At 38.8% G+C, this 22,133-nt stretch overlaps 1 protein-coding gene across 6 annotated transcripts in view; it reads right to left on the bottom strand.

Moving 5' to 3' along the window:
- The window catches only part of CEP85L (centrosomal protein 85 like), a 210,954-nt gene that overhangs the window by 140,456 nt on the left and 48,365 nt on the right, over window positions 1–22,133 (bottom strand). For 5 of the 6 annotated variants that reach the window (XM_007190766.2, XM_057527706.1, XM_057527707.1 and 2 more), the window contains exon 2: window positions 14,688–14,796. In XM_007190766.2, coding sequence (XP_007190828.1) covers window positions 14,688–14,769 — 82 coding nt within the window. In that variant the 5' untranslated portion in view covers window positions 14,770–14,796. Of the gene's footprint in view, window positions 1–12,826; window positions 13,222–14,687; window positions 14,797–22,133 lie in introns of those variants that run through there. The other variant, XM_057527708.1, reaches the window with a different exon arrangement.

Raw genomic sequence — 22,133 nt, 5'->3', positions numbered from 1 at the left:
TTTGGGACAATGGGGCTATAGAATGTTCCTAAAGCATTATTTCTAATAAGGAACTGTTACAAATAAACCAAAAGGGAGAAGGGAACACAATTTTGGCCATTAAAATAGTGAAGACCTAAAAGTATAAAATGCTTATATTGTCAATCTAAGTAAGACATAAAATTTAATAAATGGGAAATTCACAAATAACCTCAGATTTCATATTGTCTAGGAATTCTCTGAACTCTTTTTTTGCCCGTTTCTAGCTTAGCACTCACCATATCAAACTGAAGTTATCTGTGCCTGTATCTGTCCTTCTAGACTGTAGTAACAGTCATTGAGGGCAAGGACCATGTGTTCCAGATCTTACTCAGTGCTGCAGCCAGCATATAGGAAACATTCAAACAAACAAAAAAAACTGCATAAAGCAACTGGAAAGAAATACATCAAAATACTACCTGTGGTTTTCTCTAGATGGTAAGATTACTGGTAATTTCTTCGACTTTTATGCTTTGTATTATTACTTTAATAATCAGAAAAATAAGCTTTAGTTTTTTAATCCTTAACCCCCACCACTAATAAACCAAATAATTTACTTATTAAGTACCTCTTAGTTATTCTATACCTGTGCTAAGTAACTATTAATGAAAGTCTTTGGAGATATGTTTTCCGAGAAATGGGTATACAACTTACTTGGCCTAATTTGGAACAAAATGCGTACATTCTAACACATAAATCAAACTACCATAACTTTTTTTAAATGTTCAAAAATTCAAAACTACAAATTAATGTTTACAAAATGAATTATATTTATACACTTAAAAGGAAAAAAATTTCTTCAAAGTAAAGAACTTAGAACAGACTGGTTCTTTGTTTTGGTTGATAGCTACAAGTCTGTTTCAATATCACAATTAATTTAGTCCAGTAGAAGAAAAAAATTTTTAAAGCTGTAGGAGGAGAGTCTACCGGGGAAACACAGCAACTCATATACTTTGACAAAAGACCAGTGCAGTCCTTTTTCTAGGAAGGTATCCTCATCAAAAGAACTCTAGAAGAAGGAAGCATATAATAAGTCCAATCACATCAGACAAATCATTCGATCAATCAATGGGGAAAACATGTCCTATTCAGAACAGCATCTTATTCTTTTAAATCAGTAAGACATTTTAATTTGCTTATGATGGTAGCACAATGATCTTATTTTTGCTAAACTTTTCCTTTTAAAGGAACAGGCAATTCATTCAGGTTTCCCAAAATGACAAAATTAGCTATAGAAGGTGATCTCCTCTAGCCTGAATTCACATTTGTCTTAACCTTTAAATATAACTACTACTTTCTTAAAAAGATCCAATATTTTATGTGCCTAGAACACTGAAGATAATTAACAAAATGTCATGATTGAAATAACATTCTAATCTTTCATTTAGATTGAATGAATTCAATCTGAGAAGAATGACATGGCGTGTCTCTATTCAACATAATCCAGAATCACAAAGCAGTCAGAATTAGACACGAATATGCTTACCAGGTGATACAAGGAAAATTTTCTCACACAATAGTTATAAGACTACACTACTAAAAGGGAATTACTCAATTTCTAGATATGTGCTATGCACTTAAGAAAAACAAACTTTAAGGCTCAGTGATCTCTGAAATAAGGTATTACCTAGGTCCTATCATACTAGAGCAACTGAATGACTGTGTAGAATCAGCTCTCTCTAGAACAAAGACACATTTCTACAAGAACAGCAAAGATTCCCAAGACACCATACATTGGGACTTCTCTTTGGAAGACAACATGTTACATTTTTTAATACCAATTTCAATAATTTTAAATAGAATACTGAATGCCCAGGGATAACTTATTTAATAATTACTAATATTTCTCACATTGGAAAAACAGGAAGATTAGCATCAAATGAATAAGTAACCTATTATATTTTATTTTCTTTCTGAAGCTTTTTTTCTAAATTGGAAACAAAAATGCATACAACATCAAGTCTTCCACAATATGCTAAACATAATTGTAACTGCACTTAGAAGAACTAATCTTATTGAATTTTTTAAATGACAATGCTAAGCCAAAAAAATAAACACCACCATTGACAAAGCAGATTTATAGTTGTAAATAAAAAGCTGAATATACAATACAAACTATGAATACAAATTACAGTGTTTTTTAAAATGCAGGTTATCACCCATTCAGTGTACTGAGACCAACCTTTTTTAATAAAATAAAACAGAAAAAAACAGAAAATATCAAATCATATTTACCCTTATTTGACATAAGATACACAAATCTCACAATATAACATCTCTGAAATGTTAACAAGTACTTCTCCTCAAAGTTCAGAACAGTAGCCCTCAAGCTGCCCCAATTCTATCAATAGAAACCAAGTTAAAAAGAAATAAATGCAGGGAATACAACAACAACAAAAATCTCTTTTCTTTAACTCATACACCTAATCCATTTCTGAAACTCTTCAGTCCATTTCAGAAGTATTCACTGAATTAGTTCTCTCCTCTTCTTCCCACTGTCACAGATCATATGTCTTTTGGCTGAACTGCTGCACAGATGTCCTGCTGGAGTAACTCTGCCCAAGCCAGCCTCCACCCTACTATCAGAAAATATATTTACGTCATTCTTTTGCTTAAAACTCAAATTCCTTAACTTTGGCAAAGTTCTTCACCAACTGGCAACCTCATTTTCTAAGACTTTACAACTCCTACCTCTCCCACTTCAGCTCCCCTACACTCTGTAGCCGCACATACCTAACCACTTCCTCCAAACAGATCAGGTTCTTTCGTGACTCCACACTATTTCTCTTCTCTCTCTTCTTTAAGAGTCCTGATTCAGAATTAACTTGCTCTAAATGTTTTCTCTGATTTCTCCAGGTGGTATTAAAATAACTACTACTTTGTGCTCTCCCAATATATCACTCAAAATACCATAACAGCATTTACTAAATTATATTAACCCATATGTATATAACTTTCTTCTTCCTCACCAAAAGGCAACTTTTTTTAGTCTCTAGCACAGAGCTGCACAGTTAAGACAGGGTCTCAATAATGTAGTCATTATAACTACTGGGTACCCAATAAATGTTCCTGGCATAAAATTAAAACTTTGGAAGCTTTATAATTAGATCTTAAAAACAGTCTGTTTTAGAAGGATTAAAACAGGGTGTTTTTTTGTTTTGTTTTGTTTTTGGTTGTTGTCTGTTTGTTTTAAAATCCAGGAGATTTTAAACTATCCCTTGAGCCAGTTTGCATTTAAGTATCTATTTAAAGATCAGTAAATATTTTCCAATGCAGATAAAAACAAACAAAACAAAAATACACTAATAATTATAAGTGATTTGAAAGGCTGTTGGCCAAAATTCCTAGTAAATGTGGGAAAACAATTTTCAATAGCGTCAAAAGACACAAAAAAGTCACCAAAATATTAAATAGAACATTAAAACACAGAAAAATATTCACATTAGTAGTAATCAGGAAAACAAAAACAGAAAATCTTGTACTACACTGGAAAATACCTAGCTAAAGTGAAAGAAACTTAATATAGCAATATTTATGTTATTCATCCTACTCTTCTACTTCATTTCAGTACTGTTTATCTCTAGGGTAAGTGACTCCAATAGTTTTAATTTTTCTTTAATTATAGAATTAATAGTATAGCTTAGTGGAAAAGAATATGGACTATGAAACTAGACTCCCTGGGTTCAAGTTCTGTACCACTCTTATAAGCAGTGAGATCTTGAGTAAGTCACTTAGCCAATCTGTGCCTCAGTTTCTTCATATGTAAGAAGAGAAAAAAAAATTATAGTATCTATCCTATAGGGCTGTTGTGATAATTAAATGAATTAATATGTAAAGATATTTTTTAAAGTGCCAGGCATAAAAACAGACACAATAGATCAATGGAACAGAATAAAGGGCCCAGAAATAGTCTCTTCAATAAATGGTATTGAGAAAACTGGACAACCACATGCAAAAGAATGAAACTGGACCTTATCTTACACCATACATGAAAATCAACTCAATGGGTTAAAAATGTAAGACTTGAAACCATAAAACTCCTAGAAGAAAACACAGGGGGTAAGCTCCTTGACATCAGTCTTGGCAATGATTTTTTTGGATTTGACACCAAAAGCAAAGGCAACAAAAAGTAAAAATAAAGGGCTTCCCTGGTGGCGCAGTGGCAGAGAATCTGCCTGCCAATGCAGGGGACACGGGTTCGAGCCCTGGTCTGGGAAGATCCCACATGCCGCGGAGCAACTAGGCCCATGAGCCACAACTACTGAGCCTGCGCGTCTGGAGCCTGTGCTCCGTAACGGGAGAGGCCGCGACAGTGAGAGGCCCGTGCACCGCGATGAAGAGTGGCCCCCGCTCGCCGCAACTAGAGAAAGCCCTCGCACATAAACTAAGACCCAACACAGCCATAAATAAATAAATAAATAAATAATTTAAAAAAAAGTATACTACATCAAACTAAAAAACTTCTGCACAGCAAAGGAAACCATCAACAAAATGAAAAGGCAATCTGCTGAATAGGAGAAAATATCTGCAAGTCATCTATCTTATAAGGGGTTAATATCCAAAATATAGAAGTAAATGATACAACTCAATAGAAAAAAAACAATCTGATTAAAAAATGGGGAGAGGAACTGAATAAACATTTCTCCAAAGAAGCCATACAAATGGCAACAGGTACATGAAAAGGTGCTCCACATCACTAATTAGCAGCGAAACACAAATCAAAACCACTGAGATAGCACTTCATACCTGTTAGAATGGCTATTATTAAAAAGACAAGAAATAACAAGTGTTTGCAAGAATGTGGAGAAAAGAGAAAACTTGTACACTATTGGTAGGCATGTAAATTGGTGCAGCCACCATAAAACAGTATGGAGGTTACTCAAGAAACTAAAAATAGAACTATCATATGATCCAGCAATCCCACTTCTGGGTATATACCCAAAAGAAATGAAATCACTATGCCAAAGGGATACCTGCATCCCCCATGTTCACTGCTGCACTATTTACAATAGCCAAAACACAGAAACAACCTAAGGGTCCATCAACAGATGGATGACTAAAGAAAATGCATTTGTACAGAATGGAATATTATTCAGTCATAAAAAGAAGAAAATCCTGTTGTAACATGAATGGACCTTGAGGGCATTACAATAAATGAAATATGCCAGACAGAGAAAGACAAAAACTGTATGATCTCATTTATATGTAGAATCGAAAACCAAACAAACTCATAGAGACAGGGAACTGACTGGTGGCTTCCAGGGGCAGGTGGTGGGAGGGTGGGGGAAATGGGTGAAGGTGGTCAAAAAGTACAAACGTCCAGGTATAAGATAAATAACTTTGGGGATATAATGTACAGCATGGCGACTACAGTTAACAATACTATACTGTATATCAAAAGTTACTAAAATTAGTAAATCTTTAAAGTTCTCATCGCAAGAAAAAAAAACCATAACTATGTGTGGTGATGGACGTTAACTAAACTTATTATGGTAATCATTTTGCAATATATACATACAGCAAGTCATTATATTGTACACCTTAAACTAATACAATGTTATATATCAATTACACCTCAATCAAACTGGAAAAAAATCTACCTCAATCTAAGTTAATTGGCTTTCTTGCATTTAAGGATTTAAATCGAATTTTAAGTAATCAACACCTAGTATTCTTTGCTTTCTAAACATAAAAAAAGAAATCTGGAAGTTCATTAACTATTACTATTAAGACTACTTATTAGTACTATTATTACTAAAATTAATAAAAATAATTTTAAAAAACATTACCACAAAAGGTATAAGACTATAGTCTTCAGATGTAATTCTAAATTTCCTTACTTTCAATTTGAGTATAACAAGGAAGAGTTTTAAACTAGGTTGGTTCAGGTGGAGGTTAAAATTAACTCAATTAAGAACAATGATCAGATGGATAAATAAGATGTTCACCTTTCACATAAAAAGTATGAATTCAAACCAGTAATATTCACTCATGATATAAAACAAGGAGCTCAAGAGCGTCAGGGTAGCAACCAACAAAGATAAGACTTATCTCCTTCTATGAAAAAAATCATGTGCCTGTTGATTACAATGTGTGGACAGGCCAAAGATTCCTATCTTATACTCTGGTTACATGAAATGCTGTATTCAAAAGAGTATTTTGGTAGCTATTTGGAATGAGGGCCACATATTTAATTTAGTCTCTCATAAGCCTTTGTTTCTGTTTATAAACTGGAAAAAAATGAGGTATGATAAAAACTAATAAGAGGTTTTTTTAATAAAACCACTACAAACGTGAGGGAGTATAACAAGTCGTATTCCAGAGGGGTTTACCTTTGTCTTTGAATATAACTATTTCATAATATCAATTAATAGAGAAAATATTCTACATGGTAGCAAATTATGTCCAAACTTAAGAAGGATCATCAGTCCAGGAGGAAATAAAAGCCCCAATAAAAATAAACATTCCTAAATAAAGTTGTTAGCCCTAATGCTGCTAGACCTAATGAAAATTCACATAGCCACTGACTTCCAAAGAAAGCAGAGTAAGCTCATTATTTCTCAATTAGCCTGTTGTTTTCTGATACTTAGGAGCCTAAGTGCTTTACATAATACATTTAAATGCCAAAACGAAAACAAAAGTTTAGTTTTAAAACACTCGAAAATAAAGTTTTGAGAAAATTTATAAATAACACCCCCAAATTTAAAAACTTAACTTCTAGTTAAACTTTTCAGTACATTATTATTATAAAATGAGATGGGATGCTCAGAATTAATGAAAAAGCTTCAGTAATGTCATGACAAAGCAATGTATATTGATTATGATCAATAAACACACGATATCTGCCTTTACAAGACAGTGTAAGCACCTCATAGAAATCTTTAAACTTTACATGAAATGTAGTCCAAATTTTTCATCCCATTCTCTTTCAGAAGGTTAACTAAAAACTAGAGTTCACTTCAGAACTCTGAACTTTTAGTATTAAAACAGCATCAATAAAGCAATGAAGACATCTACTATGTAAAGAGGGCATAAAACAAAGTTCCTGATCTTGAATCTACTATCTTTAAAGTAATTTAAAAATCTCTTTAAAGTAATTTAAAACCTTACACCAGTTCAGATGCCCTAGGCAGAATCCTATAGTCAAGACTCAGTGACTGTTCAATGTAAGGCATCCCAGGAGACAGTACCGCTAGTTTTAAAACTGAATGTCCCAGGCAAACCCAGATAGTTGGTCACCCTAGCTTGAGAAATGGTAAGGGCAAAGAAAGCAACCCAAACACTCACTGAGAACTTATGTACCAATTCTATGTAATAAAATGTGCAGACTCGATTAGAGAATCTTTAATCCCTACTAGTTTTAAATTTTTAAGTCTCTCACTGGAAGTATGCAGTGGCACTGGTCCATTCTCTTCCGTCTCATCTTACATGGCCTCTCGGAAGCATGCGGCTCTGGTGGTGAAGACTCGTTCCTTCAGTCTCCTCTCCTCTGGAACACCACACTCTGCTGGCTGTACTCCTACTTCACTGGCTGCTCCTTCTCAGTCTCTTTGGATGGCTCCTCCCTCCTCTATCTGACCAGAAAACGGTAACCTCTGCTGTCTTCTCGATACTCTATGTGATCACATTTAAACACCATTCAGGCACAGGTAACTCTCAAAATCCCTACCTCCACCTTCCCATCTCCCCAGTGAGATGCAGACTTGTATACCCAACATCTCACCTGAACCTCTCAAATGCATCTCAAACGCCACACGGCTAAAACAGGACTCTTAATTCCACTTATCTTCCTCACATTCTTCCACACCTCAGAAAATGGCGCCACCATCCATTATAATTACTGAAGCGCCAACTAAGACATCATCTTTGATTCCTCTTTCCTTCATTTACCACCCCCAAACCATCAGTAAATCCTGTCAGCTTTATTTCTCGAGTATATTCCAGACCCATTCTGTTCTCTCCAATCCAATCTTACCACTCTGATCCAAGCCATCATCTCTCACCCAATCACCGCAATGACCTATTAACTGGCTTCCCTACTGCCAATCTTTCCCCCACTGCGCCACAATTTCTTCCCCCACAAAACAGCCAGGAGTGATCTATAAACACCAAGAACAGGGATATCTGCTTCATCTCCCCAGGACACAGAACACAGAACGAGGTCTGCCTCACAGTAGCGCCCAGTGTGCTGAGTGAAAGAATGAACAGTCATCTCCCCTACCCACCCACAGCTGCCTTCCCCTCACACAGAAAAGAACCCAAAATTCTTACCAATTCTTACAATGCCTTACATCAGGCCTCCCTCACCTCATATCCCTACTCACTGCGCTCCAGACTCACTGACCTCTGATATTCCTCAAGCTCCCCAAATTCATTTCTACCTTGGAGCTGTTTCTATACCCTCTGCCTGAACACTCCTGCCCTCATGTCTGGCTCCTTCTCATCACTCAGGTCTCAGAGCAATGCTACCTCCTCAGAGAGGCCTTCTCTACCCAGATCTACCCACACTACACCATCTCACCCAGCTCCCTTTTCTTCATAGTACTTAACATTAGCTGAATTATCTTGTTAGTTTACTTACAGACTGTTTCCTCCCTACTAGAACGTAAGTTCCCTTAGAGCTGGGACCCTATCTTTCTTCTTCAATGATGTATCCCCAGAGCCTAGTACAATGCCTACCACACAATATTTACTGAAAGAATGACCATATTTACCAAGTACTTATGTACGTGACAAGCACTATGCTAGGTAACAACAATGAATTTTTTTTAATTAAAGAAAAATAGAAAGTCCAAGTAAAATATTAGTATGAAGAGCAATTTGATGTTCTTTTATGTTGAACAGTCCCGTTCTTAAAATGACCTTATACAATAAATTCCACTTGGTAGAATATTATTTTGCCAGTGTAAAAAATATATATCCTTAAGTAGTAACAATAATTAGTATTTCATTGTAGCTTTAGAAGTTATCTAAATGATCACATTGTTCATTTTTTAATATACAATTTGAAGGAGCTAATTAAGCTATAACTCAGTAAAATCTGAGAGCCTTCATTTCTTCATCTTTTTCTCAGAGTACAAATATACACATTTCACCCAGTCAGAAAACTCAAGACTGTGTAAAAGCTTTCCATTCTCAACATACAGAAACATTCACAACAGAGGCTGAACTCACCATTTACTGTCTGGCCTCAGATTAATTTACCAGCTTCATTCAAGCCAAGAAGCTATCAGTAATAATCAGGTTCATTTCACAAAAGTCATCACTAAAGTTGAGATTCACCCCTCATCCCCCAAAGCCTATTATAAAAGAACATGTCCAAATGAGTTTAGGCAGAAGAGTTATGTTTCACTGTTATCAGAGTACTTTTGGGTCCATTTAATTCAGAACCACAGAAAAACTTTGTATTTGACATAATCATACCAGTTACTACCACCATCATTATGACATCACTAAACACCTTATGGCCAGGAATCAACTAGGAAAAGGCAGATTTAAAGCTTGAGGCACTGAACAAATGACACTTCTTCAGATCATGTAAGTATTTTCTATAACATTTTCTTTTCAGCACACTTGAAAACTATCATATCCTACCTCCAAATGTTTTAAGGGTTAAATGTATTAATATTTTGAAAGTATGATTTATAAAAAGGAACAAATTCAGTATACCTAAGTATAAGTACTCAAAATATCCCCATATCATACTAGATTTTTAAAACCTAAGGGAAATACATCTATCTTTCATCCAAATTTGAAACTATTATACATTTTGAATAACAGGATCTTCTCAAATGCACTCAACCAAATGCATAAAAGACATAACACTTGTTCTATTTAAAATTAGCTTTCTAACCACACTTGCCAATTGGAAATAAAAGGAGGGGGAGGGTGGCCTTTTGTTTGATCTTTGTATGGAAATATAAGAAAATATTCATTTTATTTTCATTTATAACAATAATATCTGTAAAGCTGAAAAACTGTGGGTAAAGCCAAAACAAAATTAAACCCTAAAGAAAAGGTCAAAAGTTCAGTATTTTCCAAACCACGCTAATTAGTCCCACTTGTTTTAACTGCCATTACCTTAAAAAGAAAGTTTTCTCCAATTTTTCAGAACACTGGTTCTACATTACCTTTGGTTTTCCCTTTAGTTACATAACTGTATAAACAAACCAGTTTTAGGACACCTAGAATTAACCCACATACTGAGACAAACTCATTTAAATACCAGAAATAATTTACATATCTCTGTCTTCACACCGGCCATCAAAACCAAAATGATTGCTGATAAATTCAATCAGAAGACTGGTTCCTTCTGCTTTCAGAAAAGCTCGAAAATCGCTCAAGGTAGTCAAAAGATAATACTGGACAGTGTTTCAAATATATAAATTTCCTTTAAATTCTAAGAAAAAAATGCCTACATGAACCAAGTCAGAGGTCATTATCTTGACCTTCACCGTCTGCTCATTTGCTAAAGAAACCACACAAGTTTTTCATCTAAGGTATACATTTTTAAACTAAAAAAATTTTAAAGATTTGCTTGGCTCAAGAAGAAAATAAACATAATTATATCACTATTCTGTAAAAGTAATCTATTCTCAGCATATAGCTGAAAAAAAAATTTTATTGGAAAGGCATGTCCTGACTTACCAAAGTCACTGTCAAAGGTTAGATAAAATATATTTGTTGTAAAGATATACTGTCCAAATTTATTAAAATTGGGTAGTATTTATAAAGTATCTTTTTCCACTATATTCTTTGTCACAGCAAAGGTTTAGAGGGTGCAATATAACCTCAAAGTCCTTCCTTCAGTTAATTAAAAATTTCTAAGCACTATGATGTTTTCTTCTTCATAGAAAACAATGGAAAAATGGATACAATGCTTGGGGGATATTAAGCCTTCAAACATGTTATTATTACAAATAAATTTTAAGAGGTTAGGTTACAAAGACATTACAGATGGCTTCTGACATGTACAGATAAACTGAAACCATTCCCTCCAGCCTCTAGGGATAATGAAGTACCTTCTCACTCACTGAAGTTACTTTGACTGCAGAGTTTGTAAGCACCCAGTGAGCATCAGAAACCTCTCAAGTGCTGTCTCCTCTTCTTAGGACAAATGGTATACATTTCAGAGAAAATAATTTCCTACTTATATGATTTTTTTACTAAACTCATGCCTACGTTCAATTCTATTATTTCTAAAAGTGTTGCAGGACCAAATTTAAGAGAATGATTTCAAATCTAACTCTGGATTTAAAAAATTTTATGTCTAGATCTAACGTACAGTATGCTACTACAGTTAACAATACTGTACTGTATTCTTGAAATGCGTTAAGAGGGTAGACCTTAAAGTTTTCTCACCAAACACACGACACAAAAAAATGGTAACTATGAGGTGATGGATATGTCAACTAGTTTGATTGTGGAGATCATTTCACAATGTATGTGTGTGTGTGTGTGTGTGTGTGTGTGTGTGTATCAAAACCAAGTTGCACATATTAAATGTATCTATCAATACAATTTCTATTTGTCAATTACACACCAAATAAAGATGACAAAATTATGTATGTCTAAAAAAAACCCCACATCACAAATTTCTAAACTATCACAGAATTGCATTATTTGAAATTTTAATAGAAATCTGAGTTTGTGCCTGATATTTTTTAAATAGCAAAAATACTACCAACAAAAAACCACTTCCAAATGCTTCTGCTTTTTTGTTTCGCAGTTTTGAAAATGTATACCAAAATGTCAGTTACACAAGTAGAGCTCATTTTGTGTAACAAGGTTACTTAATAGGAGTCCTAGAAGCACCTAAAGTTGTAGGAAAATTTTTGTGTAAGTACATATGGCGGTTTTTTCTGGATAAATGGTCCATATAACTTGCAGCTTCTCATGGGGGGTTCAAAATTCAATTAAGATTAAACTGCGTGAAAGAACCGTCAACGTCAGATAACATGTCACAGGCAACCCAAGCCTTATTTTTTATATCACAAATCAGGGGACGATTTATCCTAATTTGGCGGCTCCTACACAACTTTTAAGTGATGCAGGCATGAAATGGCTGTGCGTTACAAACAGCTCTCTTCACACACTCAACGCGGCAAACCCCCAATTTTCCTTGAAAGGGCCAGGGACAGGCAAACGGATTCACACCCCTATTGCTCAAAGATCGACTGGCTTTGGCAGGACATGTCCTCCAGAGAGGGCTGCTGGGCGGTGACCAGGTCTCAGTGAGGGGCTGGACCCCTCGGCGGGCACTTGCAGCCAAGGCATCACCAGCAGTCTCCTTCCGCCCCAAAACGCGCCCTAAAGTAGGGTGTGCGGACGCGGCTGCAGCAGATCCCGGTCCCCCTGCGCGCCGCGCCGCCGCCGATGCAGCACGGTCGCAGCGACCTTCCCGCCCGGGGCTCCGTGAGCCCTGTTACCCACGTCGGCCACACACCCCACGAGAAAAAGGGAGGAGGACGCACAACAAAGCCTAACCCGAGGAGGCCCAAGCGAGCTGTAAGTTGGGGCGCCCGGGCTGCGGCCCCAGGAGGAGCGGCCCGGACACCGAGCCGCGCCAAGCCGGTGCGCCGCGATGCAGGGCGGACAGGGCCGGGGACGCGGGGCGCCAGAAGTCAGCCCGCGGGGCCGGGCGTCAGCAGCCGGGAGGAAGCCGGGCTGGCGGGCCGGCGCGCGGCGTCGGGGGCGGGCGGCCAGGGGGAAGCCAGGCCTGAGGAGGGAGGGGAGCGGCGGCGGGGTCCCGAGGCGCCGCGGTCGGCCGCGACCCCCACCCCAGCCGGGGGCCTGTGCCGTTACTTACACGCCGGGAAGCTGCGGGCTCCGCCGGGGCTGTCCCGGCCGCCGGCCTCCGGGGCCAGGAAGCGCCCCCACATCTCGGGCGGGAGCGCCGAGTGGGCCGGGGGCGCCCGACTCCCCACGTCCGTCCTCCCTGCCTTCGCCTCCGGCGGCGGAAACTTGTCCGGAGCCTGGGCCGCGGCGGCACCGGCGGGGGAACCAGAGGGCGGTCTGGTTAACGGCCGCTCAGCGACGGGCGGGGAGCGCAGGGGCCTGATTCGCCGCGGCGGCGGCTGCCATGGTCGAGCCGGCTCGGTTGAGGCCCGGGCCGGGGAAGCGGCGGCTCCGCGATGTCGGCGACTCGGTCCCCGGCTGCGCCCAGCCTCAAAGGCTCCAGGCGAAGTTGCAGCTGCGGCTTCTCTCCGCCCCCCTCCGCCGGGGGAGCCCGAGCCCGAGCCCGAGCCGGGGAGGGGCGGGGCCTGGTGGGGGCGGGGCCTCGGGCGCTTACAAAAGGCGTGCGCGGCGCCGGGCGGGGCTACGGACCGGTCCCAGTGGGTACCTCTATTCCCCTGTTCTCCGCAGGTGGTGAATAGTCGCTCGGACACACCAGCTGCATCCCTCCTTCCCCATCCCCGCACCCTGCGAGATGAGGAGAGGGAGGAAACTTGGCCCCGGGCCTCGTCTTTTGGTTCCCCTCCCCCCCCCCACCTTGGGTAATCCCTCAGGGCCTTCAGGGCATATCTCAGAAAAGGGCGTGGAAGACTTGCCCTCCCTTCACGACTGCTTGTGATGAAAGAGGTTTCCTCGGGAGGGGCTGAGGGACTCCCAGTCTCATTTGGGATTGGGATTAAAGTTGTCATCATGCATTCCATAAGCATCGTTTATAGATCACTGTGGAGGATAGAGAAGTGGTCATTTTCCTCATCCCGCAAAGTCAATGCCTGGGGGTGGGGTGGGGGGAGAGAACAGGTACCAAAATATCTACGACACGGACACCTGCGAAGAAAAAAGCAGGAGAAAAGCCCCAAGGTACTCAGTACCAGAAGGTTCAGGGAGGGGCTGTAAATTTTAATCTAGTAGCCCAATGTTTCAGATAAGCAATCAGAAAGGAGTGAAAATGGCACAAAAATGTGTAATGGGAGTGTAACTGCCTTACACCCTAAACCTTCATGTTCCTCCTCTGCCTGGTCAGTTCCCACCCTTCACCTGAACCCAGAGTGCAGGAGCACAGAGAAGGAAAAAAAGGTGCAGCAATCTCTTTTTAAATCTTATTTCTCATGGGCAATATTTATAATCCTTCCAATATTTAGATCTAAAATAGTGCATTTAATAAATATTGGTCGGGGGCTTCCCTGGTGGCGCAGTGGTTGAGAAGCTGCCTGCCAATGCAGGGGACAGGGGTTCGAGCCCTGGTCTGGGAAGATCCCACATGCCGCGGAGCAACTAGGCCCGTGAGCCACAACTACTGAGCCTGCGCGTCTGGAGCCTGTGCTCCGCAACAAGAGAGGCCGCAACAGTGAGAGGCCCGCGCACCGCGATGAAGAGTGGCCCCCGCTTGCCGCAACTGGAGAAAGCCCTCGCACAGAAACGAAGACCCAACACAGCCATAAATAAATAAATAAATAAATAAATTTTAAAAAATAAATAAATAAATATTGGTCGGGCACTGTAGAAGGAGGCGAGCTCTGCGCATGGCCGATGAATCAGGTAAACCAGAAAGCAGGTCCCTAACCCTCAACAGGCTTTGAGTCCAGTGATGCTTTTTCCTGTTTTGGATGTTTGCTAACAAAGGCCTCATATTTGTATTTAAGCACCCTGTAATTGAGAAATACTGCTTAAAACTTTTAGAGGTTAAATTACATCTAGGTGTATAATCTATCACTTACCACAGCTGTCTTGTAATTTATCAGATTGCAGTTTTACATTTAGGGTCCCCTGGGTAGAGTTCCACTTATTTCTCCAAATCATGAGCGATTGGCCAAGGGTCAACTGTTTCTAAGGACAGAAAGTGACAGAAACATGAAAAAAAAATGTGACTGGTTCCTTTCTGTGATTTAAATGTACATTAGTTCATGTAATATGATGCATGCATAGTATAGGTTCAAAAAGAAACCTAAAAAAGTAAATTCTAAAATGAATTATCAGAAGCTATAGAACCAGATGAAAGTATCCTTTTTTTTTCATGATTTATACTTACCATACTCTCATATTAGGTATAGCATTTATTAAATACCAAACTTTTTTTACACAGTTCCAAGAAATGTATGAACTATTGCAGATGTATCTCAATCCTTTGTGAGTTTAATATATACTTATTTTTTTTTAAACATCTTTATTGAAGTATAATTGCCTTACAATGGTGTGTTAGCTTCTGCTTTATAACAAAGTGAATCAGTTATACATATACAATATGTTCCCATTTCTCTTCCCTCTTGCATCTCCCTCCCTCCCACCCTCCCCATCCCACCCCTCTAGGTGGTCACAAAGCACCGAGCTGATCTCCCTGTGCTATGCAGCTGCTTCCCACTAGTTATCTATTTTACATTTGGTAGTGTATATATGTCCATGACACTCTCTTACCCTGTCACTTCTCACCCCACCCCCTCCCCATATCCTCAAGTCCATTCTCTAGTAGGTCTGTGTCTTTATTCCCGTCTTGCCACTAGGTTCTTCATGGCCTTTTTTTTTTTTTTTTTTTTTCCCTTAGATTCCGTATATATGTGTTAGCATACTGTATTTGTTTTTCTCTTTCTGACTTACTTCACTCTGTATGACAGACTCTAACTCCATCCACCTCATTACAAATACCTCCATTTCATTTCTTTTTATGGCTGAGTAATATTCCATTGTATATATGTGCCACATCTTCTTTATCCATTCATCTGTCGATGGACATTTAGGTTGCTTCCATGTCCTGGCTATTGTAAATAGAGCTGCAATGAACATTTTGGTACATGACTCTTTTTGACCTATGGTTTTCTCAGGGTATATGCCCAGTAGTGGGATTGCTGGGTCATATGGTAGTTCTATTTGTAGTTTTTTAAGGAACCTCCATACTGTTCTCCATAGTGGCTGTATCAATTTACATTCCCACCAACAGTGCAAGAGTGTTCCCTTTCCTCCACACCCTCTCCAGCATTTATTGTTTCTAGATTTTTTGATGATGGCCATTCTGACTGGTGTGAGATGATATCTCATTGTAGTTTTGATTTGCATTTCTCTAATGATTAATGATGTTGAGCATTCTTTCATGTGTCTGTAGGCCATCCGTACATCTTCTTTGGAGAAATGTCTATTTAGATCTTCTGCCCATTTTTGGATTGGGTTGTTCGTTTTTTTGTTATTGAGCTGCATGAGCTGCTTGTAAATCTTGGAGATTAATCCTTTGTCAGTTGCTTCATTTGCAAATATTTTCTCCCATTCTGAGGGTTGTCAATATATACTTATTGTTATTCCAAAACTCTGCCAACTTCCACTCAATTCTAAGCAGTGTTTTTAAAAAATCATTTACTCAGGTTTTCTACGTGTTTTTATCAAACTGAAGGGCATGCCACTATATACACCAAAAAAGTATGTGTGAAGCTGAGACTATGTAAAATATTTCAATACTTATTGAAATAAGAGTAAAAGCAAAGAGAAAAACATGTTGCTATTTTGGAAGTTGGCACCAAAGATAAAAAGTTTTGTGTTCCTACTAATTAAACTTGAGAGGATAGAGATCTAATACAATTAAAATGACTGAAATACTAAGAATATTATGTATACGAGGTAAACTATAACCATCCTTTTTTTTAATCATATGAATTCTGAATATATATACAGTTGATCCTTGAACAACACAGGGGTTAGGGGGTGCCGACCCTCTGTGTGGTAGGCATTTTCGAGTATAATTTATAGTCACTCCGAATCCCCAGTTCTTCAGTATCCATGGTTTGACATCCGAGAATTCAACCAACCAGGGATCCTGTAGTACTGCAGTATTTACTATTGAAAAAAATCTGCATATAAGTCAACCCACACAGTTCAAACCCGATTGTTCAAGAGTCAACTGTATACTGAACTGAGATTTCCCTCCACATCCATGACACACCCAGTATCCACGGTTCTCAGAATGAGTAAAATCAGTCATAGCACAAGACTGAGAGACAGGACTACCTAACCATTACTAAGCCCAATGTTGTAAACCAGCATGTTTTTGTTTCATTGTAACAGTAGGTAAAGACCATAAGGAGGATCTTACAAGCTAAGACATTTATTACAGAACTTCAATATTTTAGTAATTTTTCATAAGTAGAGACAATACAAGTAAGTAATGAAAACAGTGATTGTGTATGCTTCTGTGTAAATATGTGTGTGTGTATATGTATGTATATACATACATAGTTGCTTAGGTGAAATTTACATACTTAATGTTTTGGGAGAGGGCTTTAAAAGAGGAAAATAGTACTAAAAACACCATAGTTAACATCAAACCATATTAAACTCTTCATTTGAAATACTGCATTAAAAATACACATTATTTGGGGGGCTTCCCTGGTGGCACAGCAGTTGAGAATCTGCCTGCCAATGCAGGGGACAGGGGTTCGAGCCCTGGTCTGGGAAGATCCCACATGCCATGGAGCAGCTGGGCCCATGAGCCACAATTACTGAGCCTGCGCATCCGGAGCCTGTGCTCCGCAACAAGAGAGGCCGCGATAGTGAGAGGCCCACGCACCACGATGAAGAGTGGCCCCTGCTTGCCACAACTAGAGAAAGCCCTCGCACAGAAATGAACACCCAACACAGCCATGAATAAATAAATAAATTAATTAATTAAAAAAAATATATATATATACATTATTTGAAAATGAAAAATAAATGTTGCATTCATAAATCTTAAATTCTTTGGATATGAATCTCTGAACTGATTAAGTTGAACTATCTTACATGTATTTTTCTTATGTAAATTTATCATATTGGCAAACGACAACCAGAGAACTGAAGAGTGATATAACGATGGGTAAAAGTGATATTTTAACATTAGAGGAGATTGGTTCGAGATGGTGGAGTACAAGGACGTGTGCTCCCTCCCTCTTGTGAGGGCACTGGAATCACAACTAACTGCTAAACAATCATCGACAGGAAGACACTGAAACTCACCAAAAAAAGATACCCCACATCCAAAGACAAAGGAGAAGCCACAGTGAGATGGTAGAGGCGCAATCACAATAAAATCAAATCCCATAACCGTTGGGTGGGTGACTCACAAACTGTAGAACAACTATACCACAGATGTCCACCCACTGGAGTGAAGGTTCTGAGCCCCATGTCAGGCTTCCCAACCTGGGGGTCCAGCAACGGGAGGAGGAATTCCCAGAGAATCAAACTTTGAAGTTTAGCAGGATTTGATTGCAGGACTTCAAGAGGACTGGGTGAAACAGAGACTCCACTCTTGGAGGGCACATGCAAAGTAGTGTGCATATCAGGGCCCAGGGAGAAGGAGCAGTGACCCCATAGGCGACTGAACCAGACTTACCTGCTAGTGTTCGAGGGTCTCCTGCAGAGGCGGGGGGTGGCTGTGGCTCATGCGGGAACAAGGACACTGGCAGCAGAAGTTCTGGGAAGTACTCCTTGATGTGAGACCTCCCACATTCCGCCATTAGCCCCACCAAAGAGCCTGTATGCTCCAGTGCTGGGTCGCCTCAGACCAAACAACCAACAAGGAGGGAACCCACCCATCAGCAGACAAGCAGATTAAAGTTTGACTGAGCTCTGCCCACCCGAGCAACACCCAGCTCTACCTACCACCAGTCCTTCCCATCAGGAAGCATCCACAAGCCTCTTAGATAGCCTCGCCCACCAGAGGGCAGACAGCAGAAGCAAGAAGAACTACAGTCCTGCAGCCTGTGGAACAAAAACCACATTCACAGATAGACAAAATGAAAAGGCAGAGGACTATGTACCAGATGAAGAAACAAGATAAACCCCAGAAAAACAGCTAAATGAAGTGGAAATAGGCAACCTTCTGAAAAAGAATTCAGAATAATGATAGTGAAGATGATCCAGGACCTTGGAAAAAGAATGGAGGCAAAGATCGAGAAGATGCAAGAAATGTTTAACAAAGACCTAGAAGAATTAAAAAAACAAACAAACAGAGATGAACAATACAATAACTGAAATGAAAAATACACTAGAAGGAATCACTAGCAGAATAACCGAGGCAGAAGAATGGATAAGTGACCTGGCAGACAGAATGGTGGAAATCACTGTCACAGAACAGAATAAAGAAAAAAGAATGAAAAGAAATGAAGACAGCCTAAGAGACCTCTGGGACAACATTAAATGCACCTACATTCGCATTATAGGGGTCCCAGAAGGAGAAGAGAGAGAGAAAGAACCAAAAAAATATTTGAAGAGATTATAGTCGAAAACTTCCCTAACATGGGAAAGGAAATAGCCACCCAAGTCCAGGAAGCGCTGAGAGTCCCAGGCAGGATAAATCCAAGGAGAAACACACCGAGACATATAGTAATCAAATTGACAAAAATTAAAGACACAGAAAAATTATTAAAAGCAACAAGGGAAAAATGACAAATAACATACAAGGGAAGTCCCATAAGGTTAACAGCTGATTTCTCAGCAGAAGCTCTACAAGCCAGAAGGGAGTGGCAAGATATATTTAAAGTGATAAAAGGGAAGAACCTACAACCAAGATTACTCTACCCAGCAAGGATCTCATTCAGATTCGAGGGAGAAATCAAAAGCTTTACAGATAAGCAAAAGCTAAGAGAATTCAGCACCACCAAACCAGCTCTACAACAAATGCTAAAGGAACTTCTTTAAGTGGGAAACACAAGAGAAGAAAAGGACCTACAAAAACAAACCCAAAACAATTAAGAAAATGGTAATAGGAACATACATATCAATAATGACCTTAAATGTGAATGGATTAAATGCTCCAACCAAAAGACACAGGCTCGCTAAATGGATACAAAAACAAGACCCATATATATCCTGTCTACAAGAGACCCACTTCAGACCTAGGGACACATACAGACTGAAAGTGAAGGGATGGAAAAGATATTCCATGCAAATGGAAATCAGAAGAAAGCTGGAGTAGCAATACTCATATCAGATAAAATAGACTTTAAAATAAAGAATGTTCCAAGAGACAAGGAAGGACACTATATAATGATCAAGGGATCAATCCAAGAAGAAGATATAACAATTATAAATATATATGCACCCAACATAGAAGCACCTCAATACATAAGGCAAATGCTAACAGCTATAAAAGAGGAAATCGGCAGTAACACAGTAATAGTGGGGGACTTTAACACCTCACTTACACCAATGGACAGATCATCCAGACAGAAAATTAATAAGGAAACCCAAGCTTTAAATGACACAATAGACCAGATAGATTTAATTGATATTTATAGGACATTCCATCCGAAAACAGCAGATTACACTTCTGAAGTGCACATGGAACATTCTCCAGGACAGATCACATCTTGGGTCACAAATCAAGCCTTGGTAAATTTAAGAAAATTGAAATCATATCAAGCATCTTTTCCGACCACAACGCTATAAGCTTAGAAATAAATTGCAGGGAAAAAAATGTAAAAAACACAAACACATGGAGGATAAACAATACATTACTAAATAACCAAGAGATCACTGAAGAAATCAAAGAGGAAATCAAAAAATACCTAGAGACAAATGACCACGATAACACAACAATCCAAAACCCTTGGGATGCAGCAAAAGCAGTTCTAAGAGGGAAGTTTATAGCAATAAAATCCTACCTCAAGAAACAAGGAACATCTCAAATAAACAATCTAACACCTAAAGGAACTAGAGAAAGAACAAACAAAACCCAAAGTTAGCAGAAGGAAAGAAATCATAACGATCAGAGCATGAATAAATGAAATAGAAACAAAGAAAACAATAGCAAAGATCAATAAAACTAAAACCTGGTTCTTTGAGAAGATAAAAAAAATTGATAAACCATTAGCCAGACTCATCGAGAAAAAGAGGGAGAGTACTCAAATCAATAAAATTAGGAATGAAAAAGGAGAAGTTACAACAAACACCACAGAACTACAAAACATTATAAGAGACAACTACAAGCAACTCTATGCCAATGAAATGGACAACCTGGAAGAAATGGACAAATTCTTAGAAAGGTATAACCTTTCAAGGCTGAACCAGGAAGAAATAGAAAATATGAACAGACCAATCACAAGCACTGAAATTGAAACTGTGATTAAAAATCTTCCAACAAATAAAAGTCCAGGACCAGATGGCTTCACAGGTGAATTCTATCAAACATTTAGAGAAGAGCTAACACCATCCTTCTCAAACTCTTCCAAAAAATTGCAGAGGAGGGAACACTCCCAAACTCATTCTATGAGGCCACCATCACCCTCATGCCAAAACCAGACAAAGATTCTAAGAAAAAAGAAAATTACAGACCAATATCACTGATGAATATAGATGCAAAAATCCTCAACAAAATACTAGCAAACAGAATCCAACAACACATTCAAAGGATCATACACCATGATCAAGTGAGATTTATCCCAGGGATGCAAGGATTCTTCAATACACACAAATCAATCAATCTGATACACTGTATTAACAAATTGAAGAATAAAAACCATATGATCATCTCAATTGATGCAGAAAAAGCTTTTGACAAAATTCAACACCCATTTATGATAAAAACTCTCCAGAAAATGGGCATAGAGGGAACCTACATCAACATAATAAAGGCCATATATGACAAACCCACAGCAAACATCATTCTCAATGGTGAAAAACTGAAAGCATTTCCTCTAAGATCAGGAACAAGACAAGGATGTCCACTCTCTCCACTGTTATTCAACATAGTTTTGGAAGTCCTAGCCACAGCAATCAGAGAAGAAAAAGGAATACAAATTGGAAAAGTAGAAGTAAAACTGTCACTATTTGCAGATGACATGATACTGTATATAGAGAATCCTAAAGATGCCACCAGAAAACTACTAGAGCTAATCAATGAATTTGGTAAAGTTGCAGGATACAAAATACACAGAAATCTCTTGCATTTCTATACACTAACAATGAAAGATCAGAAAGAGAAATTAAGGAAACAATCCCATTCACCATTGCAACAAAAAGAATAAAATATCTAGGGACAAAACTACTTAAGAAGGTAAAAGACCTGTACTCAGAAAACTATAAGACATTGATGAAAGAAATCAAAGATGACACAAACAGATGGAGAGATATACCATGTTCTAGGATTGGAAGAATCAATATTGTGAAAATGACTGTACTACCCAAAGCAATCTACAGATTCGATGCAA

Source organism: Balaenoptera acutorostrata, chromosome 14 (genome assembly GCF_949987535.1).
Source record: "Balaenoptera acutorostrata chromosome 14, mBalAcu1.1, whole genome shotgun sequence".
In the NCBI taxonomy this organism is placed as follows: Eukaryota; Metazoa; Chordata; class Mammalia; order Artiodactyla; family Balaenopteridae; genus Balaenoptera; species Balaenoptera acutorostrata.
Note: the sequence above shows the minus strand (reverse complement) of the source record. Positions and strands in the feature narration are given on the sequence as shown.